The 12,225-nt window shown below is 41.3% G+C and overlaps 2 protein-coding genes across 2 annotated transcripts in view; one reads left to right on the top strand and one right to left on the bottom strand.

Moving 5' to 3' along the window:
• Window positions 1-1,409: 1,409 nt before the first annotated feature.
• Window positions 1,410-7,867, bottom strand: ATP4B (ATPase H+/K+ transporting subunit beta). The gene is made up of 7 exons (XM_083438082.1): window positions 7,734-7,867; window positions 6,059-6,187; window positions 4,575-4,688; window positions 4,024-4,232; window positions 3,349-3,405; window positions 2,466-2,555; window positions 1,410-2,384 (listed from the first exon to the last, which is right to left on the bottom strand). The coding sequence occupies exons 1-7, from the start codon at window positions 7,843-7,845 to the stop codon at window positions 2,223-2,225; spliced, it is 873 nt and encodes a 290-aa protein (XP_083294208.1). The 5' UTR covers window positions 7,846-7,867; the 3' UTR covers window positions 1,410-2,222.
• Window positions 7,868-10,563: 2,696 nt separating this feature from the next.
• TMEM255B (transmembrane protein 255B) overlaps window positions 10,564-12,225 on the top strand; it is a 65,394-nt gene continuing 63,732 nt past the window's right edge. The window contains exon 1 of the mRNA XM_083438055.1: window positions 10,564-10,723. Within this exon, the coding sequence (XP_083294181.1) occupies window positions 10,714-10,723 (10 nt within the window). The 5' untranslated portion in view covers window positions 10,564-10,713. The remainder of the gene's footprint in view (window positions 10,724-12,225) is intronic.

The following is a 12,225-nucleotide window of genomic DNA, read 5'->3' as shown; positions in this document are numbered from 1 at the left end:
GGCTTCAGGAAGCTCCTGCAACCGTTTGGGAACCAAGGCGCGGCTTCCGATTGGCTGCACGGAAGTCATGTCAGATGTTCAGGTTCCAAAGAACATTCGAAAACCGGAACAATCACTTCCAGTTTTCGATCGTTCAGGAGCCAAAATGTTCGACTCCCAAGGCGTTTGAAAACCAAGGTACAACTGTACTTGTATATCTATTCTAAGCTTCCTGGTGATTCCCATGCCCAGGAATTCAGTGCACTTCTGTGGGAATAGATTTTCACTTTTTTCTCTTTCTCGCCTGCCATTACTCTGGGTCTTTGAACCTCTGGAGTTTTGGGGGAGGTGGGATTGCAGCAACTAGAGTCACTAACAGAGTCAGCCCTCCAATGTTTGCAAGGATATGCTTTCCATCTGCACATGGGGATTTTTTTCATTAATTCCTTTTGTTTATTTAAAACACCTTCGCAGCTTGAGGCATCTTTTTTTAAAAAAACAACAACAATTTAAACAATTTAAAAGAGCGAAAATGTCAATGTAATGAAACACTAATCAAAATAATCAGTGGCATACAGTGCTTAAAATTACAAAAATTGGCGGTCGCGAACATCGCCCTGGTAACGTAGCTCACCATTAGGCCTGTTGTTGCAGATGTAATAGGCTAGCTTGCTTGCCCAAGCATGCACAGGCAGAGACAGTCAGACAGCGTAGACCCACATCACTCTTAGAGTTTGTAAGTTGTGACCTTGCTTAAGGCCACCAATCATTATTAAGAGAGACTTTCACTGTGAACATTCTGGCTCACAGTGTGCAATTTAGTGTTTGTTTTAATATAAATTAATAAAACTAGAATGTTTACTGTTGCAAGTTTGTAGAAGCTTTTCTTAGTGCAAAAGATAGTTTCATGTTCTGATTAACTTTTTTGTGCTCAAAAGCACTGCACCAGATGCAACTTTTAAAATACGCTAAGGAGCCACTGCTCTTCAACTCCTAATAGGATTCTGTTGACAGACTGGCCACCTCCAAAATAAAAATAAAAATAAAACATAAACTACTAAAAGATCCCAAGAGCCCATACCACTAGTTCTGCAAGCCCACTGGTGGCTTTAGATTCATGTTCCAACAGCAGGTTTTTTTTCTCCTCTGCTCCATGGCAGATCAAATGTGTGTTATGCCTGGCTTTTTTTCCATCTGGAACTCAGTTCCAGCACATTTCAAGTAAGGTACCATTGCCATTTTAAGAGAACCAGGGAGGTGAGTTCCGGCACCTCTTTTTTCTAGAAAATAGCACTGGTGTTAGATTCAGATGCAATTTGCAATGGGACTTTTCCCTGTTTTCAAATTTTAAACTCAAAAACCCCACATTGTGTGTCCAAAGTAGCTTTCAACTGTACCAAAGGGTATTGCATGAACAGTGCCACAAATAATAGTTTTATTACTATTTAATGTTTTTGCATCGCACACATTTACATTAGGTAGTTTTAAACGTATCTATTGAAATGACACCAACATGTTTTCATTAGGTAACATCTCTTACATTGTGTTTAGTAAATTTAGTATCCAGCTTGGCCTTTTCGGGGAGTGAGTGGAAATCACATTAGCATCTGCGTTAAAGCACTTGTATGCAACAGACATTGAAAGTAAGTTTTGTACAGTTGAATATTACAATAGTGACTTGTTTTCTCATGGCTTTGCACCTTCCAAAAGTTTTTACGTAGTTGCCCTCTGTCAGTACACAATAGAAGTTTTGTATCAAACTGCAGACATTCAAATGGAAACCATACATCACAAATACAGGTTGCATGATACTAAAATATTATACAGCGTGTTAATGACTGTTCAAGCAATTATTAAATTATTTGCTTATATCAATTCAACAAATACAAAATAAAAATGAACTTTTTTTTAAAAAAAGCTTTTGAGTGAGAAAAGGGGGAGAGGTGTGGATTAGCATTCATAGGTTTGGTTCGTTTTTCAAATTACAGGTGTATAATAAACAGTTACGCATAAGCGTTGGTATAGACTTGCCATACGACTTGTTAGCATCTGGGTCATGTATTACGAGTGAGGAATTGAGTTGAGTAATCCATTGCTGGAATTCTGGATTGTTCGTTTTTCTGCTGTCGTAAAACAATAATACATTTGACAACCAACAGTGTGACTTAATCCATTTCTGCTGCCCTGGTTGAAGGTTCCAAACAACAAGGAGTTATCCTCAATGAGCTCGGCACTCTCGTTGCTCAATTTTGTATCCTGACTTTGAATTCCACTTTTCCTTCGTACGGGTCGTGAGGATTATCTGAAGTAATTCCAGTACCATTAACTCTACATACAATGACTACTTCTTTGTTCATGGGCATGTTGAGAAGCTTCACTGCCACCAATGGATTGCTGTAGGTAGGCTAAAATGAAAGTGTACAACATTAGATCCTTCCATTTAAAGTATCTGTGAAAGTCAAAGTGAACATGGTCAAAAAACATACCTGTGCTTTCAGTCCATAATATGGGAAGTAGTGAAGGGCAAAGGTACCATTTGTAGGATAATAATCTACCTCCAGCGGACTGGCATCATCCTGTTGATCATAGGCAAGGCAAGTGTTAGGACTAGCGCTCTCTCTATATATATATATGATTAAAAGTTGTTTTGTGCTTTAGGTATGTTACGTAGCCATACTTCACTAGTGCAGTTTGCATGTTGTGAGCTTAAGAGCACTACTTGAAAATAAGATTCAGTCTGAGGTGAAAGTAGGAACTCCCTCTACCATTACTAGATTACAACATAGAATTATAGAATTGGAAGGGGCCCTGAGGGTTATCTCTAGCCCCAACCACCTGTAGCGTAGGAATATGCAGCTGTCCCGTATGGGCCTTGAACCTGCAACTTTGGTATTATCAACACCACGCTCTAGCCAATTGAGCTATCCAGGCATAATATAAAAATGTTTAGCTTCAGTTCTTCGGCTGATTCTCAGACATTGGCAAGTACTGAATGGCTTCCAAATGTTTCATTGAGGGACATAACGGAAGCCCTAGCTATGTGTTTGTAAAGTAAATATGTTTTTGAAACCTCATGAGGTTTTTGACCTCGTGGCTCAGGTGATGATAGGGAAGCAGGGTAACAGTGAAACACTCTGCTCCAAATTGCCTCCATCCTGAAATGGCTTTGGGTAGCAGAAAAAGAAGAAACCACGGGCTTCTTGGTAACGTGCTTCTCTGTATAACATGAAGTTGGAGCCGTAAGACTGTGGCCCTTTGCAAGCTTGAGTCGTTGAGCTCTAGTAAGACTTCTGAATGCATACATTTTTACTGTGTATTAGCTAAATGGAAATAATTTCAATACAAGAACATTGGGCAATATAAACTTACCAGTGTTGTGCAGTTCACTCTTGGTGCAGTGCCATTGCCAGGGAGAAAATTTATAATCTGTGAGGTAATAATTGTTCATGTTAACCACCGAAACAATAGTAGCTTTGAATTTTTTTAAATTTATTTGTCATGGACCTGGAAAGTTCAGGTGCAGGGATGGAAAAGAAGATCCCACTTTCGCTGGGATGCTTGTCTCAGCTGTTGGTTTATGTCCTTGTGCTATACCAGTTATAACTATCCTGCTTTCTTATACTTGGCACATTATTCCCAATCTTTGTTTTCCTTTCCTAGGATATTGGGCGTCTTCTTGTTGGGTGGGCAGTACTTTTTATTAGGACCAGCTAAACAACTTTTGTGAATAAAAGTTTTGAAGAACACGAAAACTTCCCAGTATTTCATGACATTTCGGTTGGTATTTCCCAACTGTCAATTTTAAGATTTCCTTTCCCTTATGGGTCAACAAAGCTACATTTGTGTTTCTTTATATCCCTTGTTGGATGAGATTCTGATGTTAAAATAAGAAGACCTTTTCAGTTCATGCCTTTTAGTCCTTCAGAACACTACAGATCAAATAAGGCTTCAGGTTGTTATAAGTTGCCTCTTTGTTTCCAGGTTTGAACTCAATAATGTTTGATATAATAAATAATTATTTTAAAGAACTGTTTAAGTACTTACTCTGTTCATTTTTATTATTAAGCAAGGGCTTCCTTCTGGAAAACCAAAATTAGAATCCGCCAGACCAGAACAGTTTTGAAGCATATCTTGTGTAAATTTGCAGGAATATTTTGTGTGGTGTGGAGCATCAAAAGACTTTTGAAAATAGTATCCTTTCAATTCTTCCACAGTGCAGTTCCTGTTGGCATGCTGTGCAGTTTCGTTGTAGGCTGTATATTATTGATAGAAAAAGTAAGGGGGAAATCAATTTCTATTGCTTTCTTTTGGAGCACCTTCCAGGCTAACCTCTTGCCATTGTTTTTGTAAGAGAATAATTGTTCTTTCTTCTTAAAATAACATTGCCTCTAATGGTTGTACAATCCTGCTGCCTCTTGATATTGTTTAGGGAAACTTGGAAAATGTTGCCTAGTTCATCCAGAAATACATACAAGAGTTACCTTTCTGCATTCAAACCCAAACTCAAGGTGACCCCATGCAACTCTATTTCAAAGTGATGTCCTTCTACTGTACTTCAGGCCACCTTTACTGTGATATTTCCCCACATACTTTACCTGAAAGAAAGCTGTGAAGCGGTTTGACATAACGTTCCCAGGAGTCTGGGTCAGAAATATTGTAATAAATTTCCAGTCCTTTTTCTCCATACACATCTGGTCGTAATGTCACGCCTTCATTGAAAATGCAGTTTAATATACAGGTGAGGAAGAGAGAAAGATCCCATTACAGACAGTTCATCTTAGTTTGGTGAAAAAATAAGTATAAATTTAAAGTCTCCAATTCCAACAATCAGATTACTAGAAATCAAAAAGGTTTGACCTCCTTAACATTAGTTCTGTAGTGAACCTATGCCTGACATTTCTTGGTTTGAGAACCGAATCTTAGCAAAGAGTTCTTTGTCATTTCAAAGGGTTCCTGCCCCCCTGGAGATGGTTAAAGTTAATGCATTCAAGGGCAAACCACATGATTCATTTAACTGGTAGGCCCTTACTTGCTGCTTAAACAAAACATCATAACTTGGGATTAAAGGAAGGAAAACTCAGATATGCTTCAATTCTGTGACTTCTGTGTCAAGAAAAGTAAGCTGGAAGCTACTATATTTACTCAAATGTAACACGCACCTCTTTTGGCAAAATTACGTCACGAAAATTAGGGTGCACATTAGATTTGATGGCGCGTTAAATTTGAGTAAATACAGTACAGTCGTACCTTGGAAGTTGAACGGAATCCATTCCGGAAGTCTGTTCATCTTCCAAAATGTTTGAAAACCAAATTGCAGCTTCTGATTGGCTGCAGGAAGCTCCTGCAGCCAATCAGAAGCCCTGCTGGGCATTCGGGTTCAAAAAGAACATTTGCAAACCGGAACAATCACTTCCGGGTTTGTGGCATTTGGAAGCCAAAACATCCAAGGTACAACTATATCATTCCATCAGTTTTACCTCTAAAACAAATGAAGCTGTGGCCTTCCAAGGGGTGTTAGCCATTAACCATCCTAGCTAGCGCTAATGGGAGTTAAGGTTCAGCAACAACTACAGTACAGTGGTACCCCGCAAGACGAATGCCTCGCAAGATGGAAAACCCGCTAGACGAAAGGGTTTTCCGTTTTTCGATGCGCTTCGCAGGACGAATTTCCTATGGGCTTGCTTTGCAAGACAAAAATGTCTTGCGAGTCGAGATTTTTTTCCACTCCCCACCCCCTTTTTCTAAGCCGCTAAACCGCTAATAGCCTTTTAGCAGCTAATCCGCTAAGCCTTTAATAGCCGCTAATAGCGCTAATCTGCTAAGCCGCTAATAGGGTTGCTTCACAAGACGAAAAAACCGCTAGACGAAGAGACTCGCGGAACGAATTAATTTCGTCTTGCGAGGCACCACTGTACCACAGATTCCCCATCCCTGCTCCTAAAACTCTTAAGCACCAGGCTATACTTCATTCATCAGAACTCAAACCATCATTTTATGTGTCTTAAATTGATTTATGCAGTAAGTGTGTGTGTGTGTGTAGCACAACTTGTAACAGAATGGGCAGGAATGTTTTAAGTACCTGGTGATTTTAATCGATCTTGGTAGTCCGGTGTATACGGATTGAGTGTCTTCATTAAAGAATATATAGCAAGTGCAAACAGCCCAGTCATTACCACATAGAATGCAACATAATAAAGACTGATCCAAACTATTAAGAAAAGAAATATTATGTTAAACTTCTTAAAAGCATAATATTCATTACTCTTATGAGGCAATCTGTTCTGGTTCAGTCACTAATAGCAGCAACCAAGTACATGTCAACAGTTAGGTGAAATATTTATAATAGTAGTTTTAAGACATTTCAGCACAGGAGCTTCCTAATCTCCCCGTTAAGTATTCTAGTGCTAGAAAAGGAGCAGAGATTTTTGTAGCACTGCGATTCAGGAGAATGCTACACTCAACAGGAAGCTGACAACAGTTGCTGCTTTGAAGATCATCAGTGGAAGCTGGAAATTCAATACCATTTTGCTTTCATAGGGTTGGATGCACTGAAATAAATATCCCAGCACTGAAATTACGAGTTGAGAACTTTCTAAATTTCCCATAATAAGAATTACAACGTATACCGCACAACTAAAGTTAATTGCTTCAACTACTGAGTAAGGATGGTTGTGGAGGTCTTCAGTACAAACTTACAGAGAAATGTACTGTTTAAAATTTATACTCCCAAAAGAATAAAGGGACAATGGGTATGTCGCTGTTGAAGTCTAACAGACAAAAATGCAATTTGCAGATTCACATCACAAAGTAAAAACGCATGTTGAGCTGGAGCATAATTTTTGTGTGTGCGTGTGTGTGCGAGCACCAGGCTTATCCACACTTTAGCAGCGCTCTTTCCAGGTCCAGGTCTGCACTTAAAAGCTCTGTGTCCAAAGGTGTGTTTTTTGCCCTGGAGCTTTTCCCGTGAAAATCTGCTTTTTAGCGCTCAATTGGAGCAAACATCCATTCGAGTTTACCAGGAATTGCATTTTGGTCCAGTGGAGCTTAAAGAGGGAGTTTTCATGGGCAAAGCTCTGGAGAAAGAAAAAAAGGCAATTGGACACTGAGCACAAGTCATGCCTGGGAAGAGTGGAGGAGAAAGGAAAGTGTGGATAAGCCCACCTGCTAAATCTAATGAAATACAAGTAGCATATATTGAAATTAGTCACAGAATAATAGCCAATAAATTGAACATCTTATTAATGGCATTTTTAAAGAGCAGACCCCTGTGCCATATTGCAAGCCGCTTTTGAAACTTCCCTCAGTTTCTTAAAGAGGTTTGCACCCAGCACTCAGGGCTGCTGTGGAAAAACTCCCTTGGATTCACAGAACTAGTTATGTGGTTCTTTGGATCCAGATCAGAAAGAATAAAATCAAAGTCATGTTCCTTCTATTGTTTCTGCCACAAACTGGCATTTCTGTGCTTGTCTAGTAGGAGTTCTGGGTTTCGTTAATCTGTTGCAGAGCCAACTGCTTCCCTGTAAGCTATTTTAAATAAAAGGGAGTGTTTTATGCTAAAGTCAACAAATTTGCAAATTGGTTTTTTAAAAAAAGTAGTTTGTGGATTCTCCAGGCTCGTACCAAGTAACACGGTTATATAGGAAGCATCTTGTCAACTTAAGACGTTTAATCATACAGAAATAATGCAAATGACCAAATCCCAAAAGCACGAAAATGCCTGAACGACATTCTCTTCTGTGTGTTTGGCCACATACCCCAGTTAATCAAGGTTCTTCCCATTAACTGCCCTGTTTCCGGATTCCATAAGAAACGCTGGAAGTTCTCCATTCTTTGGCTGCATGTCTTCTTTTCATTTAAAGTTGCCATCTTTGCTGAAAACCAGGAGCTCCTTCAGAAAACAAGCTGCTCAGCCGCTGCCCAAAGAGTTGATCAGGTAACCATTTTGGTTTTATACCCTTTTAGCCTGAAGGTTATGCAGATTAATATCCATCATCATCAGAAGCTTGATAACGGCATATATTCACCCCCAGTAACTATCGTTCTGTTAAAACAACTGTTGATAAGCAAAACGTTCAGTTGGGCATGGAAAACGTAATTATCAAATGTCCTTTTCTCTCCTTCCTTGGCGTTGCGTATTTTGCACAGAACTTGTGGTACATTCAACACGATAGACGTTATCGCAGCGGATAAAATTTCACTCCCCTTGATAACCCACAACATTGTGGTTGCTCTGCTTGAGCTCCTCCTTCCTCGGTCAACAGGTTTGTGCAGGTGCTACTAGGCTGGACAAGCATTACAATGGTTATTCAGATTCATTTGCAGCCTCTTAGAAGCAGATGGGCCTTTTTCTGCCTCCCAGTGGGTTGGATCCTGAGAAAAGTGCAGAAAGAGACTGGTGGAAATGCATTCTCAGCCTTCCCAGGCACCCAACATACTTAAAAGCTCCCCTAAGAATTGGGAAACGCAGTTGAATGAGGCAAGCTGAGGGTGAAGGCAGATCTCCAAAATAGGGCAGAGGCAACATCTGTGAGTTAGAAGTTCCATTCACAGAAGTTGTATCGGCCTGAACCTCAGAGACATTATAGCCCAGGGTCCCCTAACCCCGGCGAGAAGCGTCTTTTGGAGGTAGAAGGCAGTTAGGACAACTTTTTTTAGGATTTCACAGATGTTGCTTTTGTGGGTCTTTCTCAGGGTCCAACCCAAAGCCTAATGAGTGAGAGACCGGCAAAAATATGTATTTGCTATATAACCAATAAAGGATTTAATTCTGTGCTGTAATGAGTCAAGATATCGGGTCTCAATGAAATATGCATGTGTGAGTTCATAGGAAAGCCTGGTTCCACTTCAACAGGGGGTTATACTGCAACTAGGCCTATGCTAACCCTGTTAATCTTGATATGTTGAGCTCTTGCAGGTTGTGAAAGCAACCACCCAAACTATTGCAGAATGTGTGCATTTTGCCCCATGCATTTTGTGACTGAGTCTTGTTGCATGTAGCAATGCAGTTAACAATAAGAGAAACAATACAGTATATCACAGTCTCTCTTTATTGCAAGGAAACTACCTACAAGTAAATCACAGTAACCGGACACTGTTTATTTTGGGGTAGCAGCTTGTGCCCTTCACCAGTGTTTACTTAAGCATTTGACATTGGACTTCTCTTTCTACCAGAACATCCAGGGCAGCAGCATTCTTCCAGCAGCCTGTTAATAACTGGCCAGTATTCTCCAAGCCAGAGAGATGAAATAACCTTGAAGCACAGGGGCAAACAGATGCAACTTGATGTTAGGCCTCTCTGACCCACCTTGTTCCGGTGACTGTCATCCAGGCATAGGCAAACTCAGCCTTCTGGATGTTTTGGGACTACAATTCCCATCATCCCTGACTACCGGTCCTGCTAGCTAGGGATGATGGGAGTTGTAGTCCCAAAGCATCTGGAGGGCCGAGTTTGCCTATGTCTGCTGTCATCTGTTTTAACTGTTTTCAGTATTGTATTTCTACATAGTTGGAACCCACCAAGAGACCTCATTGTCAAAGGTGGATGAGAACCCGAAATATCTTGGATGTAGGGCTGCTTTCCCTTTCAAAAATAATTTGTAGGGTTGTGCAATCGCACTATGGTGGCTTAACAATTTTTTAAAAAGACATGCATGACCACTGATTCAAAATTGGTGTTACATACACACACAAAATGTTAAAATGGCTGTGAAAAGCACCTGTTTCAAAATGAGATGAAGGGAACTATGAAGAGTCATGGAAGGGGAAGGGACAACATTGGCTGCTAGACTGTATTCTGCCTGCCAGGTGCATAAGACATAGCAAGATGCCCACACTATATCCCTGTGAATGGGAATTCTGCTTTTACCTTATGGTGGTAAAAGGTAAGGGGACCCCTGACCATTAGGTCCAGTCGCGGACGACTCTGGGGTTGCGGCGCTCATCTTGCTTTACTGGCTGAGGGAGCCGGCATACAGCTTCTGGTTCATGTGGCCAGCATGACTAAGCCACTTCTGGCGAACCAGAGCAGCACACGGAAACGCCGTTTACCTTCCCACTGGAGCAGTACCTATTTATCTACTTGCACTTTGACATGCTTTCGAATTGCTAGGTTGACAGGAGCAGGGACCAAGCAGCGGGAGCTCACCCCGTCACAGGGATTCGAACTTCCATCTCATGTTCCATAGAAGTATTTGGGCTGCATACTACCTGCACATCTTTTACTGTAGTGTAGAGATGTCGCATGGCCCAATCTCTGTGGTAGTGTGTCCGCAGAAAAGACCTCTGGGGTTCTCTTTATCTTTGGCAAGTTTTTGCCCTGGTGTTGGTTCCACTGTATAGTCAAAGTAATTGCAGGACCCTGGAATATATTTATTCTGTCTCTTGTTAGACTCTGCCCCTGGCATTCTTCACTAGATAAAGACCCTTATTCTAAACTTATGGTCTTCCTCATTCAGTGTTGCTCTTCCAACTTCAATCCTCATTTGAACTGTTTGTTATCCTTCCATGAGAGTTTCAGTTCTGCTTCTTGACTAAGAGGAAAATACCTTGTGTGTGCGCACTCAAAGACTCATGGCTCTTAGGAGGTGTTTTGCACACAATATTTCTTTGTTGTACTTTTAAAATTATTTGAACATACTGTTTACTTTTCAGGTTGCTTTATTGCCCTTGGGCTCACCAGTGAGATGAAGGACAGCCAAACCTCCCTTTTGAAGGTTAACACAGGGATTCTAGGAGATGAGAGAAGGTAAAAAATTAAATCGCTAAATAAACTAATCTAATCTTTGCTCCTGCTAGATTTTCCTAGTGTCGCAAAGTTGGAACAGTACATGGGTAAGTCTGTGATCATATTGTCTCAGTCATTCCTACCACCTGAACTGGGTCCAAGACACGCATCAACGTTGTAACTTGCCCCCGGAGAACAAATGAAGACCCTCTTTGTACGTCCTCTGTAAAGATTAAGGCAGCTGTCAGCACTGCTATGTAAAAATAACAGGAACATCAATGTAGTGCGAGGGAGGCAAGCCTTTCCAGGAATGTCATTCCATAACCAGAGCACCAATACTGCAAAAAGTTGACAACATTTGCCTGCACAAGCCAGAGAAGAGTCTTTGATGGACATCTTAAAAGGTCAGGCAAGTAGGTATGGGAAGAGACAATCCTTCAGGCAACCTGGCCCCAAAGAGTTCGGGGATTTAAAGGTTAACAGCACTTTGAATTGGTCTGGGGCCTGGAAACTGTTCAGACACAGATGCAGAAGACAGAGCAGCTGTATGTTTCCAAATTGCTTTCCAAGGCAGCCCCGTGTATAGAAAAATGGTAGCAGAACCAAGTTCTAGCAGAAACCCAGTACAAAGTTTGCCTAAGTCAGGAGGGAAGGCAGTGCTTTTCCAAACACCAGCCAAGTTTGGCTTCCATTGGTTTTTCTGCGTAGTGCATCATGTAACAATCTCCTGCTTTGCTAATATAGGTAAAGGTAAAGGTACCCCTGCCCGTACGGGCCAGTCTTGAGAGACTCTAGGGTTGTGCGCTCATCTCACTCTAGAGGCCGGGAGCCAGCGCTGTCCGCAGACACTTCCGGGTCACATGGCCAGCATGACGAAGCTGCTCTGGCGAACTGGCACCAGAGCAGCACACGGAAACGCCGTTTACCTTCCCGCTATAAAGCGGTACCTATTTATCTACTTGCACTTAAGGGTGCTTTCGAACTGCTAGGTGGGCAGGAGCTGGGACCGAACGACGGGAGCTCACCCCGCCGCGGGGATTCGAACCGCCGACCTGACGATCGGCAAGTCCTAGGCACTGGGGTTTTACCCACAGCGCCACCCGCTAATATAGAAAAGACTATTATGCTTTACCTTCTGCTCTCTCCTACAACACCTTGTGGCGAATTTCAGCTGGTGCTAGAGACAAATCTGAAGGACAACTGGCGTTCATATTTCCAACAGGTTCCTGGTACCAGCAAGCTTTATTAAAACCTGTTGAGTCTAAAAATAAAATTAAAAAATTCTGAATCTTAAGATTGTGAGAACAGGATGCTGGGCTAAATGGGCCATTGGCCTCATCCAGTAGGCTCTTCCTATATTCTTATATTTCCCACGTGTGTGGGATGTTATATTTCCCATGTGTGTATGTTGACCGTCAAACCTGAGGAAAACTCTGTGAAATTCAAAAGTTAGTTCACTGTTTTGTGAGTTTTATGGGGGTTTTGTATATAATTTTTTAATTAAAATTTTCAAACCATTTCAC

The sequence above is a fragment of the Podarcis tiliguerta genome (genome assembly GCF_965153285.1).
Source record: "Podarcis tiliguerta genome assembly, chromosome: 4".
NCBI classification, from domain to species: Eukaryota; Metazoa; Chordata; class Lepidosauria; order Squamata; family Lacertidae; genus Podarcis; species Podarcis tiliguerta.
This window is presented reverse-complemented; position numbering and strand designations above follow the sequence as displayed.

Coding starts and splice junctions, on each gene's coding strand:
- ATP4B (XM_083438082.1), bottom strand. CDS start 7,845: ATGGCAACTTTAAATGAAAAGAAGACATGCAGCCAAAGAATGGAGAAC. Junction 4,233..4,574: donor GCTTCACAGCTTTCTTTCAG/GTAAAGTATGTG, acceptor AATAATATACAG/CCTACAACGAAACTGCACAG. Junction 3,406..4,023: donor TAATAATAAAAATGAACAGA/GTAAGTACTTAA, acceptor ATTACCTCACAG/ATTATAAATTTTCTCCCTGG.